At 36.8% G+C, this 24,869-nt stretch overlaps 6 protein-coding genes and 1 non-coding gene across 8 annotated transcripts; 2 read left to right on the plus strand and 5 right to left on the minus strand.

The window, feature by feature from the left end:
- Positions 1-892: 892 nt before the first annotated feature.
- Positions 893-4,046, minus strand: LOC131800619 (large ribosomal subunit protein uL3). Its single transcript, XM_059118101.1, has 6 exons — positions 3,955-4,046; positions 3,414-3,606; positions 3,036-3,204; positions 2,291-2,426; positions 1,551-1,940; positions 893-1,346 (listed from the first exon to the last, which is right to left on the minus strand). The coding sequence occupies exons 1-6, from the start codon at positions 3,955-3,957 to the stop codon at positions 999-1,001; spliced, it is 1,239 nt and encodes a 412-aa protein (XP_058974084.1). The 5' UTR covers positions 3,958-4,046; the 3' UTR covers positions 893-998.
- Positions 3,283-3,363, minus strand: LOC131800683 (small nucleolar RNA U43). Its single transcript, XR_009341498.1, has one exon. It is a non-coding gene; the product is annotated as a small nucleolar RNA U43 (small nucleolar RNA).
- Positions 4,047-4,835: 789 nt separating the features above from the next.
- LOC101893418 (armadillo repeat-containing protein 7) lies at positions 4,836-6,009 on the plus strand. 2 transcript variants are annotated; one of them, XM_059118102.1, is made up of 3 exons: positions 4,836-5,029; positions 5,087-5,251; positions 5,306-6,009. In XM_059118102.1, the coding sequence occupies exons 1-3, from the start codon at positions 4,921-4,923 to the stop codon at positions 5,593-5,595; spliced, it is 564 nt and encodes a 187-aa protein (XP_058974085.1). In that variant the 5' UTR covers positions 4,836-4,920; the 3' UTR covers positions 5,596-6,009. The 2 variants fall into 2 exon arrangements, with proteins under 2 accessions (XP_058974085.1, XP_005181653.4); XM_005181596.4 differs by having other exon boundaries at positions 4,842-5,029; positions 5,084-5,251.
- LOC101893584 (small ribosomal subunit protein mS33) lies at positions 5,913-6,515 on the minus strand. The gene is made up of 2 exons (XM_005181597.4): positions 6,303-6,515; positions 5,913-6,235 (listed from the first exon to the last, which is right to left on the minus strand). The coding sequence occupies exons 1-2, from the start codon at positions 6,423-6,425 to the stop codon at positions 6,017-6,019; spliced, it is 342 nt and encodes a 113-aa protein (XP_005181654.1). The 5' UTR covers positions 6,426-6,515; the 3' UTR covers positions 5,913-6,016.
- Positions 6,516-7,730: 1,215 nt separating this feature from the next.
- On the minus strand, positions 7,731-12,578 carry LOC101893014 (protein CLEC16A homolog). Its single transcript, XM_005181593.4, has 11 exons — positions 12,154-12,578; positions 11,893-12,032; positions 11,682-11,830; positions 11,477-11,619; positions 11,333-11,419; positions 10,425-11,269; positions 10,052-10,165; positions 9,506-9,973; positions 8,868-9,447; positions 8,605-8,802; positions 7,731-8,540 (listed from the first exon to the last, which is right to left on the minus strand). Exons 1-11 carry the CDS (start codon positions 12,354-12,356, stop codon positions 8,207-8,209), a joined length of 3,261 nt encoding a protein of 1,086 aa, XP_005181650.2. The 5' UTR covers positions 12,357-12,578; the 3' UTR covers positions 7,731-8,206.
- A 1,076-nt stretch (positions 12,579-13,654) lies between these two features.
- Positions 13,655-15,162, plus strand: LOC101892666 (queuine tRNA-ribosyltransferase catalytic subunit). Its single transcript, XM_005181591.4, has 2 exons — positions 13,655-14,319; positions 14,386-15,162. The coding sequence occupies exons 1-2, from the start codon at positions 13,731-13,733 to the stop codon at positions 15,036-15,038; spliced, it is 1,242 nt and encodes a 413-aa protein (XP_005181648.1). The 5' UTR covers positions 13,655-13,730; the 3' UTR covers positions 15,039-15,162.
- On the minus strand, positions 15,074-18,887 carry LOC131800620 (replication factor C subunit 1). Its single transcript, XM_059118103.1, has 9 exons — positions 18,739-18,887; positions 18,014-18,686; positions 17,831-17,943; positions 17,137-17,768; positions 16,943-17,076; positions 16,310-16,887; positions 16,094-16,245; positions 15,347-16,028; positions 15,074-15,289 (listed from the first exon to the last, which is right to left on the minus strand). Exons 1-9 carry the CDS (start codon positions 18,745-18,747, stop codon positions 15,182-15,184), a joined length of 3,081 nt encoding a protein of 1,026 aa, XP_058974086.1. The 5' UTR covers positions 18,748-18,887; the 3' UTR covers positions 15,074-15,181.
- Between the last annotated feature and the right edge of the window lie 5,982 nt (positions 18,888-24,869).

Below are 24,869 nucleotides of genomic sequence, written 5' to 3' on the forward strand. Positions count from 1 at the left end.
GATTAAACTAACGATTAAATAAAATTCATAAAAATTGAAATTTTATAATTTTAAAAAAATTGCACATTATTGGTTTGTACATTTTTTTATTAGGACTACCGACTTTTTGACTTTTTTTAGTCACATGTTTTTTTAATTGTAAATGGAAGAAGTTTCTGAGCAATAGTTGCAGCAAAAGTAACCAGACAGACTCAGTATACACATATGCTTCATATATTTAGTTGTGGAATTTTTGTCCCGCGTTGTGAAAAAAACGAATAACAAAAGGCGAATATAAAAACAAAGTAGAATACAAGTAGATGGATCGACGCAAGGGAACATTGATACGTCAAAAATTTTGTTTTTTTTTTTAATAAGTATATTTTAATAGGTTTCAATTTCAAAATTAATTTGACAGTTCATTGTTTCAGCAGGTGTTTCGATGGGACTACCTGTATTCTTCTGCCATGCTACGTAGTCTTCATTGTACCATGCTTACACCAAACTTGTATTTTAAAACGTTATTTAAATAATCTTCGCACCCCTCTGGCAAAACGTCAGACGAATCTTTACAAATCGCGTAATTTAGATGTCGCTACAAGGTAGACATATGCTTTGTGTATAATCCGCGCTGTGACGCGTGGTATGTGACAAGCGTAACTTATCGCAACGCGCAGCGCGTCCATTTCGCGTTGGCCTCTCAGCATTTGTATTGCTAAACAAAATGCTGTGTGGTTTCCTCTCATTTTAGCAAGCATCTAAGGCTTGCAACGTTCATAATGATTTGCCCTCTGTCTGGCTTTGATACCCATTTCTTAACGAGAGATCATAACTTGTATGGAGTCTCCGAAAAAGATACACTGTTTTAATCGTTATACCTATTTTACCCACAAAGTAACAAAAACGACAAATCTTTTCTAATAACATCCTTTATTTTCTACCATACGAAGGTATTTTTCATATGGAAAACCATACGCTTCTGGGAAATGTATATACATAATATATGTATAATATTAAATTTAAGCAGAGGTGGTGGTAGCAGTAGCGGTGGCAGCTTGCTCTTCCTTGATACGATCCTTCTTGAGTGGACCCATGAAGGCCAATTTGTCGGCAGGGGTTTGGAAACGACCATGACCCATCTTGGAGGAGGTATCGATGAACTTGAGCTTGATTTGTTCCAAAGCAGAACGCTTGGTGTGCTTCAACAAAGTCTTACGCAAGGTAAGGACACGTTTCTTGGAGCCAATGCAGCAACCCTTGATCATGACAAAGTCGTTAGTGACTTCACCATAATGAGGGAAACCACCCATGGGGGTGATGGATTTGTCGGTCAAATCGTATTCAGTGGAAGCATTGTTCTTGATAACCTAAAAAGCAAAGAAGAAAGAAGTGAATCAATGAGAGTTGCGTAAATATCAAATGCACATTAAATGCATATATGGAGTCAGTCCTATCATTTAAATATCATGTGGTTAATCAAATATAAGTTTTATGTTTGATGTCGGAACTTTATGAGTTTATCATCACAGATATACAAATATGGAATCTTGAATAACATGAGTAATATTTACCTTGCCATCCTTAGTGTGGATACCGGCACCAATACGGTAGATCTTCTTGTTGATTTCGGTACGGTGATGGTAACCCTTTTGACCAGCACGGGCGACGGTGGTCGACACACGAGAAGGATGCCAGGCACCAATACAGGCAACCTTACGCAAACCCTTGTGGGTCTTGCGGGGCAATTTCTTGGTGTGCCAACGGGAAGTGACACCCTTGAAACCCTTACCCTTGGTGACACCAATGCAATCGATCATTTCGTCTTGGCCGAAGACATTGCTGACGGGGATGGGCTTTTCCAAGTGTTCCTTAACCCATTTAACCTTATCTTCAATGGAACCACCGTTCAATTGGATTTCCATAACATGGGCCTTCTTTTGGCGTTGCTTGATCAAACGGATCTACAAAAATTAAATGAAATGTTTCATTAGAATCGAATGTTTCAAATAAAAATGCAACAAAATGGATGATGTGGGAATGTCTGTGATATGGTTTAACTGCATGGTCATGACCTAAGCGGCTACAAACAGTTAGTGGAATATATCACAAATCGCCACCCGAAGGGCAATTTGATCTGCGACGTTGCGGTTAATTACTGTGCATTGAGCATCACAGCCAGACCGCCTTTTAGGAACATAGACACGCCGCGTCGCCGCTATACCCGAAGGCACAGCTACAACACAGCGCGTTAATGCCCAAGGACGTCGCGCTATATGAGTCTCGATTTTATACTGAATGTTGCAATAATTACCTGAGTGTGGGCGATAACGCGGATGACTTTGCAGTAACGGAGCATCTTGCGGAAGTCATTTTCAATGCTCTTCTTGCCCAAATCATCGCTCCACTTCTTGCCGGCCTTGGTGAAAGCCTTCTTCTTGGATTTGTACCTGGTTACAATCAATGAAATCTTTTGTTAGCTTTTGGTGTCAAAATGTGGCGGCATTACTGTATGTCGTCGCTTTAAAGCATTGTCAACGTGAGATTTCGATCCAGTTATCCTCTAGACGGGCAGCTCCATTGGTTTCAAAAATAAACGCAATATCGTAGCTGTTTTTAAAATAAACAAAAGGGAAGCGAACCTCATCACGTTAAGTGAGCGGAGATTGCATCTTCCAGTCCGGGCTCGCCACAATGAAATTTTATCCAATTCAACAAATTGTCAAATTTCATAGCTCATCCAGACACTTGGTATTTTAAAAGCCCTCTCAGTGTAACACTGATCCAAGAACTTTATAGTGATTTTTACATTAAGTAAGGTATAACAAAGAAAAATTATCTCATTTCAACGTGGTTCCACTAGTTAGAAAAAAAGGGTGTTGGGTGCTTTGTAGTATCAGAAGGAAGGCAGGCAGAGATGGTAATACATTTAAATATCCTCATAAGAGCTCTCAGATACCATCTATCATCATTTAACAAAGCGACCATCACACAATTGCTTGAAGGAACACGTGTCGTTGACAGTAAAACAAAATGGCGTCGTGACAATAAATACATACCAGTTCTTGTAGAAGCGACGACGGCACTCTTCGGACAAATGCTGAGCCCAAACATTAACCAAGGCACGCAAACCGAATGGAGTTTCAATGTAGCCAACGGCACCAACAACAATCATTGGTGGAGTTTCCAAAACGGTAACGGCTTCAACAACCTCCTTCTTGTTAATCTCTATAATGCGGGAATACAAAAGAAAACAAATTGTTAGAAGCTTGCAAATAGCGTAGAAATATTGATTTTTCATGATGAGTGATCAGTCCGCCCTAGTTAAATTATAATCATGGGAATCATTTTTGTTCTAACCATAAAAAATTAACTGTTTCTCATCATAGAAAAAATATTGAATTGATTAAAGAATATGTCGATTGTTGTAAACTTACTTGAGCCAGGACGGTCAGCTTCACGGACAATGTGAGTCATACCAGCCTTGTAGCCAAGGAAGCAAGTCAAATGGACGGGCTTGCTGGGGTCATCCTTGGGGAAAGCCTTTACCTTACCACGATGGCGAGCAGAGCGCTTCTTGGGGTAGAAGGCCATGGAACCATGGCGGGGAGCCGAGAATTTACGGTGAGACTGAAATAGAAAAACAAATGGGAATGTTACAATTTGGCAAATGAAATATGCAAACGTTGAGGTTATGTTTGTGAAATAGTCAAAACGTGGCAAGTCAACATAAACACACAAGATTTCGAGTATAGCTTATTTTTCCAAAAATATGTCAATTTCACTGATTTTTAAAAGAAATTTATGGCACGAAGACAAACACGTGTTTTCTTAAGACGAAAGGTATCGCCATTTATTTTATTCACACAACTTCATACCAGTTATTTGTGTGTGTATATATTGTTTGCCACTCTAACGAGATCAAAACGTTCAAAAACTTTATTTCTTTAAATAAATTATTACTTAATAATTTCTTACCATTTCTCAAGTTCTATATACCGACTGTTCTTCTCAGACGGCGAAGACAAAAAGAAAGTTGATTACCGGAATTGAGCTTAAGTGAGGTGCAGTTAAAGGCCAGAGTTGTATTTACAAGCATGTATACAAAAGATAAATATTGTGAAAGAGAGTGCGTTTTATACAAGCCACACACGATACAACTAGTTGTACAACTGGAGAGGTTGCATTCAAGAGTGTATCGTTCGTGGGCTAGTTGCACAAAGTTGCATCTGTAAAGAAAATCCATTTTTTTTTGGCATGTTTTACAAACCGATTGTAAAGGTTGTGGGCATGTCTCACAGAATTTAAATTCGTGCTTATTTTCGAAGGGACAACACCATCGTTGAGTGCTTCTAAACAAAACGGAATCCGATTAAATATGTGATTTTAATCGACACAGCTGCTGGGACAATGAACAGTCGTACAAATTATGGAATTGAAAATTTTGAATGAAAAATTATTTAAATTTGTAAAAATTGTCGAAAAACTCTAATTATAATAGCCTCGTATAAGAAAACATATAAACTATTTAGGTTTCAAGCGTCGATGCGTCTACCTGTATTTTTCTACCATGTGTTGTACCATGGCACAATTAAACCAACATAAAACCGTTTCAGTTATGATTTCCAATTGTCTTCGCAAATGGCAGAACTCTTCGTCACAAAAACAAATTGTAGTATTGTGACCATAAACTATATTGTTCTGTGTGCTTAAACGCAGGGTAAAGGAGAATGCAATGAGAATAGTTTTTACGACAAAACAGCGAATTTCTCTTCCAGAAGTGCTTAAATTTATTATTATTCGTGTCATATTTTTAGGAATAATAATACGGCAATAATAATAATAACAGTATAAATTCCGATTCAGTTCCGATAGTTCCTTTCAAAGAATTGTTTCTTTGAACAAGTTCGATCGATCTAAAACGATACAACTTCGGAACAAATTATGTTCAGTTCCCATCAGAGTTTGAAAAGAAAGACCCCATGTCCTGGAATTAATCGCGAAGAGTTCATAGAACACCTAGTGGAAGAGTACTACACTACAACGAATGTTGGTATGAAATTTTAACGTTCTGCTAGATTCCGTTTTAAGTTACTTAACTTTATAGAAGCTCAAGAACAAGTTACTGCTAATCTTGCAAACTTTGCGTATGATCCCATTAATTGGGAATATTTGAAAAAGAAGGAAGCGGTTCAACTGTTCCTAGAGTTGTTGCGAAGCAACAATGACAGACTGAAATTGCATGGCATCGCTGGATTGTGCAACATAAGTTTGGGTATGTATAGGATTATTCGTCTTTCAAAATATCACTAACTCATTAAGTTTTCAGACCACGAAATATCGTTGCACCTAAGCAATTCCGTTAATTTTAAAATTATTCAAGAATTGCTTTTGAATTCGCAGAATACTGAAATTCTCCTGAACTGCTGTACAATCATATATCAGCTCCTAAATAATCAACAAGGAGAAAGAGGAGACATACTCTACAGAGACACAGTAAAACGTATCCAACACATCAATTCCCAATACAAGAACAACAAAAGACTGGCCAATATTTCGGAATTACTGCTATTAGATTTTTGTAGACGCTATGAATTTACTGAGGAGCCAGCTAAATAGTAGCTTTTTTAAGATATGCTTGAGTACTACACCCGCCGCCCAACAAAAGCCTATCAAACTGGTAAAAATATTTTCTCAACAAGATCTCGACAATTTTTCACGTTTGACCGGCGACCCAAATCCTATTCACAGTAACAGCATTCCAGAGGAAAGTCGTATGGTACATGGCGCCTTTTTAAATGCGATCATAGCCGGTCTCATTGGAACTCACTTTCCACCAGAAACAATTGTTTTGGAGCAGAGCTTTAAATTCCCCAAACCTTGCCGCATAAATGTTGAATGTGAATTTCTCATTCGAACACAAAACGAACGCAAAATTTCCACTGTTACTTATGAATGTAAACAAGGCGATAACGTTGTATTTGAGGGACTTGCTAAGCTACTTATTTCCAACAATAAATTAGGAAAATAAAATGTATATCTATTTCTTTGAACGTTTGCCCTCGCCTTTCTTAGGCGGAGCTTTGCCTCTCAGTTTGCGCATACGTTTCATTTCTTCTTTGAAGTCTTGATGTTCGTCTCTGAATAGACCATAATCTCTAAGGTTCATCATTAGAAGATGTGTTTCAACATGTCTGGGATACCAATTTACGACATAGTCGCGCTTGTCCACCGGCTCCTCGCTGAACATTCTCACCACCTGTATAAAACGAGCACATTGTAAACAAAAACATTCATCTTTCACAAAAAGAATTCGCGTTACAAACCTTCATTGATTTATCATTTGTGGTGCGAGCCACTTCTCCAAAAATGCGGTTGGACAAATAATTCATCCTGCGGGCATATTGTGTGGTCAATTTAACCAAGTCGGTGTACTTTTTCGCAGACATGTTTAATTTTTAAAGACACCGTCCAATTCTAAAACAAATAAAATGCACTCTTGTTATGTCACTAGAGCTGTGTCGTTCCGAAATGAACTAGTTCAAAAACACTTTTCAGGAAAAAGAACTATCGGAACTAGATGTAGCTCGTGTATTCCTTTAGTAACACTAGTACTTTACGACTACGCCTGATGCTTATGATTCTGTTGAAGAACCTGCTCAAATCTCCATTTGCATAAACGAAAATAAGTTATGGAAGTAAAAATTGAATAGTGTTGGCTTGTTTGTTCGGGATACCATAGTATATTGTTGTTGCAAAATGGTCAGGCTTAACCCCTTTATTGTTGTTTTTATAAAAATAACGTTCAAGACATAACAAGTTTGGGAAAAGCACTACGCCATTAACATTAGCATCTTTTAGTCAAATTATCCGTCTACGTTTCGTATAGCCCCAATATAACGGCACTTCCCTATATTCGGTTTTTTTTAACCATTTTCTATAGGAATTGTTCCAATTTTAGTATTAAGAGTTTGTAACATTTTCTAACTCTGATTGTAGCTCCATTTCCTAATGCAATTGTTTAAAATTAGGTACTGAGGGTCCGTAATGGGTTCTATCTCCTGTGGCAGTTCATGTTCTGTTCCAGAACCTGCAAGAATCTACTAGTCTTACAATTTTTTTTGGATATCATAAAGGAAAAAAACGGTTATCGTAGTAAAATGTTTATGGATCTGGAACAGACCATCACTGTCATATAGGTTCACGTTTTTCGACATTCTGTGTTCTGATGATTTTAGCCACATTTTCAGCGGAATCGTTCAAAATTCGGAATGCACTCTTTGTCATAGACTCTGTTGATGGAATAAGACTATGATTTCTGATATCACATATATAGGGGTACTTCCGCATATTTTTGAGATTTTAGCCATATTTTTTTTTTAAATTTTCGCATTAAAAACTTGCAATAGATTGCAACCACTATAATAGAAACCCGTTACCATCGACTGCACGGTAGTTTGAAGAATGTTTACTAACCGATTTCACTTGAAAATGGATCCAATATTTAACTCCGATACTTTTAATTTTAAAGGTTTTCTTTACCTCGTGATGGGTATTAAAAATTCGTCAGGCCAGACTTAACTCGTTTTTACTTGTTATTTTTCAAAGATATGGGACACACTCAAAAAATTTAAATCAGTAGAAAGCTCTGTCATACCTTTTTATTGTACCATACTACTATCCAGAAAATACTATAACTGAAGTATTCAAAATTTGTCCCCAATCATTCAAAATCAAGTTATGAGACATTTGACTGCCGCTAAATAGCCTCGTTCCACTCAACATATATTAAATAGAAGAAGTTTTATTAAATTCGATTATGAGCTGGGTGTGTGATACCAACTCACGATCAGTTTCAATTACGTTTTAAATAATATCAAAAAATGTATTTAATCATGTTAACTGTTATTATTTTAATTTTAAGTATTTCAATATTACCCACGATTTCGCTTCGGTTATTAGTAATCCTTGTTTAGTATTAAAATAACATACAATTGTATTCTAAATATTGGTTATTTACAATCTATTAAATATATATATAGGTAGGTATGTATAATCTATTATTCTATTATTTTAGTCAACATGTTTGTAAGTGCAGTAAAATCAAATCTTTTGTAAATAAAACTATTATCAACTATTAAAACAAATCACCATTACCGTGCAACAATTGTTCAATGTTAGTCTAAATTTTAAAAGTATATGCTATCGAAAAATATGAATATGAACTGATTTAAACAGTTTCTATGGTTCCTTTACGTCTAGCAGCACTAGAACCAGCTGTGCAATTCGAGGAATTTGGTTCTTCCGTAGCTATAAACGATGTTTCCTCCGAAGACTTTTGAGTTTGTAATACATTATCTTTACTGCTCGAAACGCCATTGGTTTGATTAGACATTGCACTGTCTCGTCGTGGCGAGGCATTGTGTACTGACATTTGATCAAAATTTAACACTCTTGACGGTGTATGTGAACGTGAACCAGCATTAGAGGATGATGAAGGCGTTCTTCCATGCGGACTGTTATTACGCGAATGTTGAAAATCCTCCAAAGGAATTTCTTCGGACCTGCAATTAATACAACGATAATGTTTGATAGGAAAAATCGCATATAATTGATATATTCACATACCGAGGCCTTTGAGTCAGAGGGCTACCTTCGCGTGATGTCCTTTGTAATGAGTTGTCTCTTGAGTGAGAAGAACTTTTGGCACGTATACTGGGAGAATGAGAGTGTTCGCGCTGCGATGAACCTGTTTCTCCATTACTTACAACAGCACTGGAAGTTGGGCTACGTCTGCGAGAACGCCCCGAACCTTCATTACGTATACTGGACATATATAGAGACCAAGTTTATATTACTTTTATAAATACATACAAATTATTTAAAATTACCCTTCTATGGAACGATTTTGAGCCATTTGAATGCGACTAACACCGCCCGACACATTTTCTCTTCGTAAAGCAGCTGCGAAACCAGGAACTCGATTATTTGTAGAAAAGATTGGCCTGTGATCACGTGAAGATCTAGAACTGCTACTACTGCTGGGACCACTGGCAGATCTTAAACCAGCAACAGCATAAACCGGCGAATCTATCACCTGGCCCGGTATTTCGATCATCTGTGCTATTTGATACATTTTCTTTTGTCTGGCCTTACTACGGCCTTTCGTCAACCTTTGCTTCGCAGCCATGCATCTAATATGATCATCAAATAAAAATTTGGCAGATATTAGAGGTGTGCGGTTGTGGCTAGCACCTCCGCGATGCACAGTTATGTGCAAGCACCTGCTGTCATCTTTATCGCCAATAACTTCAACATCTTGCAAAAATCCTACAAATTTTGCTACGCCCCAACCTAAAAGTTTGGCATCGGGTTCAACTAGGATCAGCTGCAGCGAATCAATGACCAGGAATCTACGCTGCTTAACGTTATCCTTTGCAATAACCGTGCATGCTATCAAATCACTGTTGTCTGGAAAAAATAAATAAATTTAGAAACATGTGATTTTTTACATTTTTAAAATACTGACTCAAATCCAAGACATTGTCAATTTGCACCAAATTAACGGAGTTCGTCAACGGCAGCATATTTTCTTTTTCATTCAGATATTGTTGGCACGTTTTGCGTAGTAAGAAAAATACTCTTATGGCTCTCCTTGCCTTTTCTACTTCACCGCAGGGAAGACGTCTAGTAAATGGTATACCAGTCAATGGAGTACCGGTGGGTGGCAATAAAATTGCCGAGTCCATGCATAGAAACTCGACATTCAAATTGGTTTTGCGCATTTCATTGTATTCATCTTCAAATAGATCGAGAAAAATATCTTCGGATTTATAGAAATTTCGCAACACAGACATTGATTGATTTCGAGCTGCAAACAACAAATCCTGCTGAGCTTCTGTTATACAGGTTGTGGCAGGCGAATCTTCTGTTGGCTTTGTAAAGGTCACCAGTAGATGTAAAGCTATTTCAATAGTAATGAGACGAATACGACAAGCTGTAACGAGAAAAGAAACAGAGTATTTGGCAAATTTTCTCTCTACATTTCGCATGGAAAATAAGTTATGTTACTTACATGGTTGATTGGACAATGTAATAATATTCAGTAGGCGTTCAATTATCTCCGATTTATAACTGAGTGCTCCATTTGATTTGGATAGCACCTGATGAAACCAATCATTTTTGACTCCTAGAAGAGTATAATTTTAATGTTAGTTATAGTACCATCAATTATAGCTTATATAAATGTATCCAGTGCGAATGTCTTAGATTTTAAGAAATGTTTGGAATAAGCATATTGAAGAGCTATTGAAATGAGTGATCATTTACATACCATCTACTCAAACGTAATAATTTAAAGTTAGAAATAGCAAGCAGCATGAATAGTAAGATTGGAAAAGAAAATATGAATACTTTTATGGGTAGTTCGATTTACAAAAAAATACAACCTTTGTTAAAAGTCATGGCATATATTAAACACAGAGCCAAAAGCGCCAAATAGTCATTTTCGGAGCAGTCCAATGCCGATAAGACAGTATCCAAAAAAGGTCTGTTTAATGTTGGATGGATCACCGTCACTGCGGTGGGAGATGTTAGTTGCTGTAATTTTTCCTTTTCTTCGTCGGTGATATTTGCCAATTTCGTTGCATTGGACAAGGTCGAAACAGCATTTTCTAAGGCTTCAGTAGAGCTGTGGATTTCAGTTTCTTCTACGGGATGGATATTGCTAGTCGTTGCTGAGTCATTATTAGAAGCTGTCACCAAACTATCCTCGGTGGTTTCTTCTCCATATGAGTAACCGGAGAAATTAGCCGCTGTATCCAATGCTTGTTCCAAACTTTCACGGGGTTCTGTAAAACTGGGCACCACAACTTGACGATGTTCCTCGTACAGAACTGATGCAGCACCTTCCTTAAATACGCTATTATCACCATTCAATATAACCCATGCCAGGGCATGGACCAGTGGGGAGTGGGTCACCACCAAAAATACCAGCGATAAAAGATATAGAGCAACAATTGAAGATACTCTGGGATTTTGCATTTCCTGAATGTCAATATCGACATTGCGATTCAAAACTGCAGCCAAGTTTTGTGTAACTAATGCCAAAGATGGTGGAGGTGGTGCCGGTGTTAATGAAAATATATATAGAGGTACAAAAAGTTTATGTAACAGATGTTCTGTTAGCACCGCATTTAAATCGTTTATTTCCAATAGGAGTATATCGTTTAAATAATGCAGGTGATCTAAATGTTCGGCAACCAGGTTTGAGAGTTTTTGATTCGATTGATGGCTAAAAAGAGAGAGAACAAATGATCAATTAATTTATTACAACATTAAATACCTTACAACTTACTCTATATCTGTGCGTACACAATTGTCCAACTCTAAAATATGTTTACCAATAAACCATACCAAGTTACTAAAATATGGAGCAGCCGTTCTAAACGAAGATAAAAGTTGATCAACATTTTCAACAACAACACAAACTTTAACTCACTTGTCTCTTATAAAACGCAACATGCTAGCATTTTGTACTTTGTATACATTTAAAGAAATTGTTCGAACTGCTATTCGCACCATACTCTCGGGATGATTAAAAAATTTAATAGCCTCCGTATAGAGAGGAAAATCGTTTGTATGCTGAAATTCAAAAACAAAATATGTGTAGTTAACAAAAGGTAGTTACGTACATTAACATCTACCTCATTATAGAAGAAATGAATGGTATGGGTGTTTAGTTTCAAGCTTAGCGTTTTGAGAAACAATATGTAGTAGCCCATGACATCCTCATCGGAAAAATCGAATTTGTGTACAATAATCGAGTTGACATGATTATTACTGAGAAGGTAATCTAAAAATAGTTAGAAATACAAATAGAAATAATATTTACATATCGTTCTTGACTTGACTTACACAAAGAAGTTTCATTGCGAATGTTTTCGAACAGTATATTCAATGTCTGCAATAATTGAACACACACAAAACTAGAGCCCCCACTTTTCTGCCGCATTATATGAAGAAAGTAGGACAGCATATTCTTCTCCAAGAAGAAACTGAAAGAATGAGTTTAGAGATAAGGAATATGCATATTTATAGAATAGCAATTAGAATATCTAATAATAGTTGTGCTAGTTGACCGGGCAGGGTCTGATGACTATGGGACCCAACACTTACTCAAACACTGAGGAATCGTGCTGATCACCCCATATCAATATCTCGGCAATACTTCGCAAGGATTCCACCAACAAGCCTCTATTATTCTCTGATACTGTTGTGTTCTTTTCCAAAACGCTATACAAATATTTCAAATGATCCAATGATAGACGGTTTTTTGGTTTATTCCAACCGCCACCAAACCAGCTACGACTGCGAAACATTTCTTCCGAATTCCCAAACTTTTCAATATCAACAGTAGCGATACGACGCAAATTGCTGTTATTCCAAACCGATCATCAATTGTTGATAGTTTTCTTCATGTGAACTTTTTGTTTATTGACACTATTATGAAAGGGAAAATTACAAAACAAATATATACTTTCTCCCTCTATGTTAAGAATTTTTTGTCTTTTTCAGGGAAAATTAATAAATTAATGATGACAATCAGCTGTTTGTCAACATTAATTGACGTAATATTCGAAAGGAAGCTTTTTAAAATAACTGGGTACGCAACATCAGTTTTGAATGACAGCTATGCTCGCAGGGGCCACATTGGTAAAAAAATTAAAAATATGTAACATTCCCTACAACCTCTACTTTAAAACAAAGCCGAACGCGTAGACTACATAAAATTTTGCAAATTAAAAACGGTGGTTATCGATAAATGTCATTAATTCTGACATTGACTTGTTAGGTAATTACTTTACTGGTGCTTGTTGTTTTATCGATGACGCCTAACACGAATTGGATGGAACCATGGCGCAATAATACGTGTGTTTGGTTACTCTAAAATGTGTAACAATTGTTACAAATTGTTAGTGGAAGTCGTCTGTTAAGTGAAAGTTTTGCAAAAGAGAGCGGTTGGAGAGAGATATTTTGACAGTTCTTTCATAGAGAGTTTGAAAATTCTTGCTGGACAAATTTCTTTTTGCAATCACTTGCAACTCTTCTTCTTCTCATTCATTGACATTTAATCAGGTGTTTTCTATTGTTTGTTTATTATTTTTGTGCTTTCAATTTGAAAATACATATATATTTTTTTAATTAGCAAGACTAATTTTTTTACTCTCTCTGAGAAAGATGTTGCTGGACAATTCCTGCAGGAAAAGTAACCAGACTGGCTGCTGCAAAGAGTTGAAGCAAATAAAAGCATTCGGCTTTCTTGCTAAAATGTCAGTTTTTATTAATAGTGTGTATCCTACTTAAGAATTGTCATCAGCAGTTGGTTTCGTTTTCAAGGGAGAAGTATTATGTAGTCGCATCAGCATAGTTGACGGCACCGTGAATGTCAAAATAAGTAGTAATATATGAAATAATTATAGAATTAAAAAAATTAATAATTAACTAAATAAATATTGAATTACTTTGAATAAAGATATTTTAGACAAATTTCTTTTTTGCAATTAAGGGGGCAGAAATTTGACGTTTAATTGTAGTTTATTGTTGTAACAAATGGATGATGCGAGTACCCCTAATACATCAGCCTTGCTTTTGTCTTCACAACACATGTTGACAGTTCCCTCCTAATTTGTGGGCGAGTGGGTCTATCTTGTTTTATTGCCGAGTTAAATAAAAATTATAAAAACTTACTGATTATGGCAACGAATAAAGTTCCACCGCTTACGTATAAAGTTATTGCAGAATGTTCCGCATCAAAGGCACGAGCAGGACTGATGACTGTGAGGCACAGCGAAGTAAACACTCCGGTCTTTATGCCGGTCGGAACTCAAGGCACCATGAAAGGAGTTCTTCCAGATCAACTAATTGATTTAAATTGTCAAATACTTTTGTCAAATACCTACCACTTGGGCATGCGACCTGGCATTGATATACTTAAAAAGGCAGGAGGCTTACACAAATTTATGAGCTGGCCCAGGGCAATACTAACCGATTCGGGCGGTTTTCAAATGGTGTCTCTGCTGCAATTAGCTGAAATTACCGAGGAAGGCGTAAATTTCCGTTCGCCATTTGATAATTCGGAGTGTATGTTGACTCCCGAACATTCCATTGAAATACAAAATGCCATTGGTGCTGACATAATGATGCAGCTGGATGATGTGGTGAAAACAACAACTACTGGGCCAAGAGTAGAGGAGGCTATGCATCGCACAATCAGATGGGTGGATAGATGTATTAAAGCTCATGCCAGAGACGATGATCAAAGTTTATTTCCAATTGTTCAAGGCACGTGAGAATAACACTTACAATTATCATGAACGTTTTAATCTGATTGTTACTCTCTATTAACAGGTGGCTTAGATCCGGAACTACGCAAGAAATGTGTGAGCGGTCTTATGGAGAGAAAGGTAAGGGGATATGCTGTTGGCGGTTTGAGTGGAGGTGAGAGCAAAGATGAGTTTTGGCGAACAGTTCATACATGTACCGATCTGTTGCCCAAGGACAAACCACGTTATCTTATGGGTGTGGGTTTCGCAGCGGATCTTGTTGTATGTGTGGCCCTGGGTATAGATATGTTTGACTGCGTTTTTCCGACACGCACAGCTCGATTTGGTTGTGCATTGGTCATGGAGGGTCAATTAAATCTGAAGAATAAAAAATATGCACTGGACTTGAGGCCAATCGATGAAGATTGTGAATGTAGTACCTGCAAACTCTATACCCGGTCGTACCTCCACCACATCGCGACAATAGAAAGTGTATCCTGTAGTCTTTTAAGTGTGCACAATATAGCATTTCAATTGCGTTTGATGCGCACAATGCGTAAAGCAATTGAACAAGATCAGTTTCCGGCATTTGTTAAAGATTTTATGAGCAAACACTTTGTGGATGAGCCCGTACCAAAGTGGATACGAGAAGCTTTGACCGCAGTTAATATACAATTGCCAAACAGTACTGAGGACACTGCAGAAAAGAAACATAAACGAGCTTCGGAATCCCAATAATAAAGTAACAATATGCTGACAATGCTGATCAGGCCTTTTTGATTTTTGTGAGAATTTTACACAATTCAATGTATACACATATATTTCAATCAAAAATAATCACAAGAATGCAACAAAATTCAAACATGCAATTACAAAATAAATTATTTCTTTGATTTGGCTGCTGCTTTCGGTTTGGTAGTTGTGGATTTTTTGGCTGCTGAGCCTTTCGACGTAGAAGCCTTTGTGGAAGATGCACTTTTCTTCTTCGCCTATAAGAAAATCAATTGAATGGAATAACTTCTAAACAATTATTCAACAAAACTAACCTTAATTAAACCATCGTTTTCCAAGTTATCATCATTTTCATCCTCGGATTCGACGGCGGCATTGGTTGTTCCCTCTTCACCCTCTTCCATTCCGCCGCCCAATGCATCAAGATCATCTGAGGCCTCGGCACGTTTTTTCTTGACACCTGCTGTTGCTGAATATGAATATGCCAGAACCTCCTTATTGTAAGCTCTTGTGAGTGCAGCCTTAACCTTTCCATCTACTGCATCCATTGGACTCTTCTTACCCGGCCATGAACTTAGTTCAATTAAACTTTCAATATCTTCTCGAAGCAAATGATATTCCTTCAATGTTTCCAGAGATTCTTCAACTCCCTCCTGACCTTTGTCTACCAAAGGTTTTACAATCTTATTCAATAAGAAGGGCGCATAGTCTAAACGAATGGAAAGACGTGAGCCAGAGGTTTTTACACGCGTATGATCGTGAATTTCTTGAGCCAAACGGCTACGTTTGGTCGAGCGTGAATTTTTTCCCAGCCAGCCGGGAAAATTTATTTGGCCCGTGAAGTGGCCGCTCATATATTCTCCTGGCAAAACTGAGCTGAAAATCGCTTGTGTAGGCAAAAGGGCCCAGGCGGAGTTGGAACGAATTTTCTTATCTACGAGGTCTCCCAAACTCAAGGAGTCTGCTGTGTTGGCAACTTTGCTTATAACCTCAGATCTAAAAGGATAAAGTTTTTATAATCAAGCACATATATGGTTATAGAATCTGAATTTTATACTTACTTGGGTCCGGCTGGACTTACAATCAAATAATTCTGTTGGACAAACAATGGAGCCAGACTATAATCGTGGAAGAAAAGATCACATTTGTCGTAAAATGACATAGTTTTATGTTCATCCGCCGAAAATACTTTACGAACGACATCCCAGGGACCCTTGAAAGAGTTTTGCATTAAAATATACACTTGGTAATGTATAAAATTATTTTTGAACTTTTACCATTTTCAAATCCTTTTGTGCTGTTTTATCTTCCTCTTTGGACAATTTTTTGTCCGATGTTAGATTCAATTCCTTGCCCGCACTAAGCAATGAGATGTGATTAATAGACTGTCGAATATCATTGTTAGTTGCCGATATAATTTCATCTAATTTAGTGGAGTCAAGTTTAATATTCTCCTTGGCACAAATACTTAAGATTCGACCCTTGATTTGTTTCAATTGGGGTCGATTAAAACGCAGATCATAACAATAGTTAACAAGCGATCGCATCTTCTGATGGTTGCGATCGTTACACATACAAATAATAGGAACAGAGGACTCTTTAATGAGTCCGATTAATTCTTGAATACCCCCACGATCTTCGTTGCCAGCCATGCCATCTACTTCGTCCATAATAAGAACATGCTTCTTGGTAACAGCCTGGGCATTACCATAAAAATAGCCATAAAGTGATTTATTCGAAAGCAGCTCGGAGACTTCTTCTTTCAGTAGTCGTTTGCTTCGGGTGTCCGAAGCATTAAATTCCACAGTATCAAATCCCAGTTCCTTGCATACCAATGTTGCAGTGGTAGTCTTTCCTGAAATGCGTTATTTCGGGTTAGATTATTTTTAATTTTATTGAAAACATTTTACCTATTCCAGGTGGACCGGAGAGTAATGCGGCTTTATAAAAACTACCATCATCATTTTTGGCCCATGGATTTGGCTTTTGTAATTTTTTCTTCCCATCATGGTTAACGTACCATTTAGAAAGCCAATTTGTTAGCCTAGCAAAGATAGGTGATTATTGTATTACTAGGAAACTAATACAACTAGGAAATACTCACTTTGCCACATTACTGGCCGGTCCCTGTTGCCCAATAATCTCTTTGACCGATGTTGGTTTATATTTGTCTACCCAGGCCATCATATCTTCTGTAACAGGTGGTGGTCTGGGAAATTCTTCCTTTACTGATTTAATATGCTGCTTTTCCTCTAGGACTTCTTTTTTAATTTTTGTTTCAGCTATGTTGTTGTTCAATTCTTCTTTTTTAGGTTTCTTCTCTGGAGGTGATTCCAATTTTTCCTTTTTAATTTCGATTTCTTCCATTTTGTGTTTCTTTTCTGGAGTGGTACTGTGCTTTTCTTTTTTGATTTTAACATCTTCTTTTTTCTTGGGGCTTGTGGTAGGTTTTTCATTGTCTTCATGACCACCATTTTCAACTTTCATGCCCGATTTTTCTCTGATAAGATTAAGGAAATCATCTTCTGTTATGATTTTGACATTAAACTCATCGGCCTGGGCAAGCTTTTTGGGACCAGAATCCTCACCGGCTATCAGATAATTTAAACGTTTACCCACAGTGGTCATAACCTTTCCACCATACTCCTTAATTATGGAACATGCTTCATCCCGCTCAAGTGATTCTAATACCCCGGTTACAAGGAATGTTAATCCAGCCAAACAATTCGGTTTGCCCTGTGTATTTAGTAAGGCTAATTCAATTGCAAATATGGTTTAATACAAGTTTTTCGAATTACCTTAGGAACCTCTTTACATCCGTGGTTAATGACAGATGAACGATTTTTATATTTCTGATACAAAATAGCTGTCATGCGCTTACGTTCATGACGTTCTTCGTCGGTTAAAATACCTAAAAAATTATCATATGGTTGCAGTTGATTAGGTATACAATATTATAATATATTTCATAGCTCTCTTACTTGAATCCAAATCAGCACTTGATTTTCTGGCTGATTTTGGTTTTTCATCATCATGTCCAGCAGAAGAATGTTTTTTGCTCCTTGGAGTTTTTTCCTCCTTGACCTTGACCTCTGTTGGTGTTCGTTTTTCTTCTTTAATTTTTTCATGATCTGGAGTGTGTTTTTCCTCCTTGTTTTTATCCTTCTTTGGCGGCCTTTCACTAGCATCGTTCTTGCTCTTCTCTTTGGTAGTTTCCAACACACTTTCCTCCAAATCGATTTCCATTAGACTTTTATCAATGTCATCATCCTCAAGTTCTTGTAAAGCCCGATCTTTGGGTTTTGGCGGTTTCTTGGCTTCAATGCGCTTTGTTTCTCCACCAAACAACGACATTGGATCAACTGGTTTTACAGCGGTTGATGGATTCTTCGAAGGTGACTTCGATTTCAATTTGTCCAATTTTAACTTCTTTGGGGAAGTGGGCGATGTTTTCGATGTCCCTGAACCATTACATTCAGTTTTTGATTTCTTGCTATGTTTCGTTTTGGAAACATGAGGGGACGCCGGGACAACTTCATCGTCCTCATCGCTTGAAATTACCCGAGCTTTGCGCTTTTTCGGCTCTTTTGCTTCAGCTTCTTTTGGTTTGCTTCCATTACTCGAGGATGCTTTTTGAAAGAACGATGCAATAGTCTGCAAAGAGAAGTTTTTAATAAATAATTTATTTGAAATAATTTGTTCTTACTGGCTGCATTGTATTGTAAACAAGTTAATTCGCGGACGACAATCTAATTCGCCATTTTGGCCATTTCTGATGAACTCTGCCTAACAGATTGAAAAACGTTCCAAATGCCGCAAAACATTAAACAAGACCAGCTGATATCATGATTATCTGTCAAAATGAATGGTCACTTTTAAAACAATGAATCGAATATAACAAATTATTAATTTAACAACCGATTTTGAGCTAATTTGTCCAACAACGTATAAAGACTCAACATAGGCTTTAACTGGGTATATTTATATAAGATATATGCCTGACATGCATTAACAACCACATAGAAAACAACACTGTTGTAAGAGATTATTTGTCAATGATACTTCCAATTGTTTCCGAATTTCTCTTATTGGTAAAATATGGCGGTTTAAGGTAGCTTTCTTGGTTTTTAAGCGAACTTAAGGATGGGAAAAAAACTTTAGTTGTGTTCCAGTACTTTTTTAATAGTAAAACTAGCAGAAGAGAGAACAGTTCGAAATGTCATTCTCATTTAGGTTTGCTCAAAAAATAAGGGAACGGAAAATTAGCAGAAATGCGATAAAATGTCAAAATTCAAAATTCCAAAAGTAAACAGCCTAAATCGGACTGGTGAAACCTTACTGAAAAGAGCGCCAACATTTAAAAAATGAATATTGAAGACGATAAGTTAAAATTAATAATTTATAATAATAATTAATAATCGATTCCTCATTCAGCCAGTCCTCTTCACTGCTGGAATCATCCAAAAGTGAATACATCAGTTGCTCCATATTTTCTCTTTTTGTTTTTTGCACGACAAATATTAGTTTTTCCTTTAGTTTTCAAGTTGATCATTTTCTTTATTGAAATGTATCAATACATTTTTCAACCTTGTTAGCCCTGCCAATTAAATGTCAAATTTACAAAATGCACATTTCTGCTCGGCCAAATTCATGTAGCTAAAACAAGCAGAAATGTGCAGCACTCAGCGCCATTTTTTCTCGAGAGAGCTGCAAGTTTTGCTAGTTTTTGGAGTACGGGAACGCGTTGTAGCAGAATTAGTGCTAATTAGTACTAATTTGCAGGTTCTGGAACACAACTTTTGTCAGAACCTTTTATGCTAGGAACACAATTGGAGCGAACGACGAATTTTTTCGCGGCGTATGTTCGTCGTCAAAAATAAAACACATATGTGTATATGGAAGTGCACACAATCACGGCACCGGCGAAAATTTCGTCGGTCGCCGCGAACTCAATTAGCTTTATTTCTATTTCATACGCCGGCGACCGGCGAACAAAACAGTACAAGGTGGCCATACTTGTACGAATTTTATGTGTTTTAGTAAATAAAGTTACTTTTTACTTTAAAATTTGTTATGGTCACTCTACTATCTGTTACTCGTATAAAAAAAACATAATTAATTTGTTTATTTATTTGTGTACTTGCGCCTGAGTGAAGATTGATATCAGTGAATTTATAATAGAGAAGATGGACATAAGTGAAATTATAATAGAGAACGTAAAGAATTATGTGTTCTTGTATAATTCATTGTAGTCAACAAATGAGCAAAAAGTAAACAACTTCATCAGCTGTTTTATAATTTCGTCGGTATTGTGTTCCATACGACGAATTTTCGCGGCTCATTTTGTCGCCGCGTAGGGCGAAATTCGTCGTTCGCTCCAATTGTGTTCCTAGCATTACTCTGTCCCTCTGTCGTTGTTGTTTCATTGATATTGCGTAACGCATAAAGCGGCATTATCGACTATCAAATTTTCTTTGCGGTTGTTGTGATGACGCGTGGTCCGTTCATTCTGCTGTGACCATTAAGCATAGGAGACAGTTGAGGGCCAAGTAAAACATTTTAAAGTGGTAAGGGGCAAAACATATTAAAGGATAGGTGTGACCATGGTACAATAAGTAGATAGAACAGCTTTATAAAACTAGAGAAATACAGCTCTTAGACTATGCCCTCTTCCTGCCAGAATTATTGAAAATTATATGTAACAAGTTTGTTTTCATTTATTTTATATTTTTCCTTATTTCCAAATTAGTTAAATTGTGCGAAAGCTTAGTGAAATGCCCCCCGTTCAACCAAACTGTTCAATCTGTCAATTCCATATTTTCATAGCGACATGCAAATCATTAATTTTGAAAATATTTTGTTATTGTTTTTCAAACCAAAAAAATCATACACAAAAATGGCAAAAGTTGGGCATACTTAAAAATTGTAATCAGCTGGAAACTCTAACTTACCTTTTTATTGTACCATGTCTGTACATCTGTGTTTTTGTTTTATAGAAAACTTGTTGTCCTCACATGTCTAAACTGCTTTGCCTATTACAATTTTGTATTATTTTTAAGAGGAAAATATATAGTCGCCTGACATCTATTGACAAACAACGGTGTTCATCTCAATTATGCGTCGATAATGTCGTTTTATTTTAACGTTGGGTTTGTGCTTGGAATTTAAAACAGTAGGGTAAAATAAAACGATATAAAGATGGCGCTATCACTATTTTTAGTCGTTGTCATTTAATGAAACCAATGCCACTGAGATCAATGTCAGTTTCTAGGTATGTCAATAAGGCATAGACAAATGCAAATATAGACAAAGGAATGAAATGAAATCAGTTAAAAATTGTTCCATAATAAGAGAATGACATCGCAATATGGGGAAATAATCAATCGAAATTGTTGAAATACGATGAATTGTGTTTTCGCTGTCGAGTAGTTCGACCGCGTAAATCGGCATGTTGACTATGCAAAAGTGTGCCGAGAGCCACCTGCTCCACCACCTTCGCTATTGATCGATGTAGGATGGAGTTGCACTGTTTCCGGCGTTTTTGTTGGGTTTCTAACAGAATTGAGTCTCCCGGTGCTGCCAATTGAGCTGAGAGCCTTTGACTTCGCTAAATATAACTGATGTGTTGATTCTTTTTTTACCCATTTAATCTCACCATTGCTCTTATAGAAATAATGGATTTTTTTCGGGTCCATAATGAACATACCCTGCCAGACATTATGTCTACCAGTTTCGATACATCGATATGTGATAAATGTTAATTTTACACATGGACACACACGTTGTATTAATTCTAATTATATTTTTTTATTTTTCAAGTAGAAACTCTATATAGATTGGGATTAGGATGATAATAAAGAAAAAAATAACGTCACATCCAGTATGGCGTGAAAATTACAATTACATACTTAGGTGTGAAAACCAAAAGTAATTCCCAAAGCCTCTCAGCTTACGCTTCATGAGCTAAGCGTATAGAATAAAACGATTTTTAAGGCGTACAAATTTGTACTTCTTATAAAACAATAGGTGTGTTTTTAAACTTTAATCAATCATTAAATCACTGCTCTTTACGTGTGTGTGTATCTCGTCTTATCGACGTCACTATGTCTCTCCCTTTCTTTGGTGGGGTTTTCTTAATGGTTTTTCAATTTTAATAACGGTTGAATGACTTGTCGGTCGGATCAGAGAATCGAAGTGAAGGAATTTATAATGTATATGCTGGGATAATGGAAACGCTATTGAAGTGGGGATAATGAAAAATTGATACTTGGAAAATCACATTGAATCGGTATCGGATGTTGTCTTTCAAATACCTGAGAGGATGCTGCTGTGTGTAGATCCAACAAATTAGATTTTAAAGTAAAAATTAGAACTTCATGCTTACCTCCTATAAAACTCAAGGTAATAATATAGAGTGAATATTTAAGGTAGGAAAATGCTTGATTTTTTTTTTTGGAACCATAAAGGTATATTGTACTTCTTATATCATGTATTCCTTATGTAAACCCAGACGTTCCCTTTATAAGTTCAAATTTAAGAATTGATTTTTATTTGTATGCTGTAGTTCCCCCTCTTTTAACCTCATACGGCCGAAATGTGTCTCATCGAAATAACGGTTTAAGACCTAGTTTTCTGATTATTCCGATATTCGTAAATTATCTGTACACCGACTAACGCAACGAGACATGGGGTCTTAGTAACATTTTAATGGGATTTTGGTTAGATCAGGGAAATTGACAATACACGACGAGATAAGAAAACTGCAACAAAGTCAAACACCATAATTTTTACATTTTTTTAAATTTTATTGATGAAAGCAAAAAATATCGGAAATAGCATCAAATATTAAAATTTGTTCAGATTTGTTCGAATTGGCCACCTTTAGCACGAATTATGACCTTCAAATGGCCAATGAAACCGTCACATGCTGTCCGAACGTGCTCTGCGGTATTTTGGCCCAAACCCGGCGAAGCACTTGCTTGAGGGGAGCGAGACTTTGGTATTTTTTAGTGCCAACCTTGCCTTCCAAAATACTTCAGACACAATAGTTCAACGGATTTGTATCCGAAGATTTTGGTGGTCATTGTGAGCTGGGTGGTGCTGAGTCCTGTTGGAATGTCCAAGGTCAGCGGCCAAAAACTTTACGTGTCCAAGGCTTTAATACACCCTTCAGAATATTTTCGCGATAATATTCGGCATTTATTCTGATACCACGGTCGATTAATACGAGCCGAGAGCGACCATCGGCTGTTATGGCAGCCCACACCATCATCATGGACGGCGCTTGAGTTCTGGTGGCCAACCGAAGGTGCACATTTTCTGCTCACCTCTTTGGCATAATCAAACACGATCATTTTGTTGGTTTACAAACTGCTGGACAACGAATGTTTTCTCATCGGAACAAACAAAATTCGGCAGTTCACCACTTTCGGCCAAGCGAAGCAACTCTTTAGCTCTTTTGAATCTATTTTCTTTCTGTTGCGGTGTAAGTTCTTCAACTTTTTGGAATGGCTTTACCCCGAGCTCATTTTTCAATATTTGTCGAATGGAATATTGCAATATGTCCAGCTCACGAGTAATTTTTCGGCCACTGCGACGCCGATTTCCAACAAATCTCTTCTTTACTTTTCGAAATCTGCCAATGAATGTTTATTATTCAACAGATTTTCTTACGTTCCAAACGTTCCGCTTTGTTCCCCTTTTTTCCTGGATGACATATAAAATTAGTTAACTTTCATTAAATTTTTAAGCTTTGACAGATTGTTTTAAAATCTTCCCCCTTTAAATGACAAATTTGCTCAGAAAATGAAAAATTGTCCCTTTCAAGTTAGTCCTTTGGGCAAACAACATCCCGCCCCAAAAAACTCTTTGATTTTACAACTAATTCCAATGTTTTTCATGATTTCAGTATTTAAAATTTAATTTGTATGCGGTTCTGTGAGAACATCGATCATTATTAGCATCAACATCGTGACATTTCATTAAATCATTACAACTTTGACTTTTGGCCAGGCCATCACTCCCCCTAAAACATTGTTGGGTAAGCAAACATCGTCAACCCCACAGACTCGCCATTGAATATTTTATCACCCAATCGATGAGAGTAAATTGATTCAAGAGAACTTTCCACCCCGGATTCGTTGTCATTACACTCAGAAACATATGCACTTGTTGTTGTTATCCTTTTTTCTTTCAGGGATTATTGTGAATATTTTATTTTGGTTTCCTTTTTCTCGGTACCCATAAAAGTCTAATGGACATTCGACCAAACATAAATAGTGTTGATGTGATTTGGTATGGGATTAGAAAGTGAGGAAGTAACTTTTCTATTTTTCCTTGATCAAAAATAAAGGAAATTTAATCGTTGCGTTGAAATTAAACCCCCTTATATTTGGAAGAAATAACTTAGCTTTGACAAGTACAGGGTGAGATGAAACAACTGCAACCGACTTCAGACTGCTGGCATTTCTAAGCAACTCTTCCGACAGCTGTTAAAATTATTACACTGACAGCTCATTATATTGTTGACAAACATACAAAAGCATTTTGGTGAGAATTTATTCGTGATTGAATTCAAGCGTGATAGTGTGATTTCTTTATATTTGGCTGGAAAACCCAGCATTTAAATATGAATAAATCTTTTGTGTCTCGTTACATCGCTCGTTACCGTGATACTGGTAGCGTAGCCCGACGTCAAGGAAGTGGACAAAAGAAAACAGCAACATCAGCAGAAATGGTTCGAAAAGTGAAGAAGCGACATGATCGAAACCCACGTCGCAGTTGCCGAAAAATGGCTCGTGAGCTGAACATATCGCAATATTCCATTCGACAAATATT

This window comes from Musca domestica, unplaced genomic scaffold (assembly GCF_030504385.1).
Source record: "Musca domestica strain aabys unplaced genomic scaffold, Musca_domestica.polishedcontigs.V.1.1 12, whole genome shotgun sequence".
Lineage (NCBI taxonomy): Eukaryota > Metazoa > Arthropoda > Insecta > Diptera > Muscidae > Musca > Musca domestica.

Bases quoted from the DNA above. Each gene is read 5' to 3' on its own strand.
- LOC101892666 (XM_005181591.4), top strand. From the start codon at position 13,731: ATGGCAACGAATAAAGTTCCACCGCTTACGTATAAAGTTATTGCAGAA. The intron at 14,320-14,385 runs GCACGTGAGAAT...CTCTATTAACAG, and splicing joins TTTATTTCCAATTGTTCAAG to GTGGCTTAGATCCGGAACTA.
- LOC131800620 (XM_059118103.1), bottom strand. The intron at 17,077-17,136 runs GTGAGTATTTCC...TATCTTTGCTAG, and splicing joins CCGGCCAGTAATGTGGCAAA to GCTAACAAATTGGCTTTCTA. The intron at 16,246-16,309 runs GTAAAAGTTCAA...AACTCTTTCAAG, and splicing joins CACAAAAGGATTTGAAAATG to GGTCCCTGGGATGTCGTTCG.
- LOC101893418 (XM_005181596.4), top strand. From the start codon at position 4,921: ATGTTCAGTTCCCATCAGAGTTTGAAAAGAAAGACCCCATGTCCTGGA. The intron at 5,030-5,083 runs GTATGAAATTTT...TTAACTTTATAG, and splicing joins CTACACTACAACGAATGTTG to AAGCTCAAGAACAAGTTACT. The intron at 5,252-5,305 runs GTATGTATAGGA...TTAAGTTTTCAG, and splicing joins ATTGTGCAACATAAGTTTGG to ACCACGAAATATCGTTGCAC.
- LOC131800619 (XM_059118101.1), bottom strand. The intron at 3,205-3,413 runs GTAAGTTTACAA...CCCGCATTATAG, and splicing joins AGCTGACCGTCCTGGCTCAA to AGATTAACAAGAAGGAGGTT. The intron at 1,941-2,290 runs GTAATTATTGCA...TAATTTTTGTAG, and splicing joins GCGTTATCGCCCACACTCAG to ATCCGTTTGATCAAGCAACG.
- LOC101893014 (XM_005181593.4), bottom strand. From the start codon at position 12,356: ATGTTTCGCAGTCGTAGCTGGTTTGGTGGCGGTTGGAATAAACCAAAA. The intron at 11,831-11,892 runs GTAAGTCAAGTC...AACTATTTTTAG, and splicing joins TCGCAATGAAACTTCTTTGT to ATTACCTTCTCAGTAATAAT. The intron at 9,448-9,505 runs GTCAGTATTTTA...TATTTTTTCCAG, and splicing joins TGACAATGTCTTGGATTTGA to ACAACAGTGATTTGATAGCA.
- LOC101893584 (XM_005181597.4), bottom strand. From the start codon at position 6,425: ATGTCTGCGAAAAAGTACACCGACTTGGTTAAATTGACCACACAATAT. The intron at 6,236-6,302 runs GTTTGTAACGCG...CGTTTTATACAG, and splicing joins CAAATGATAAATCAATGAAG to GTGGTGAGAATGTTCAGCGA.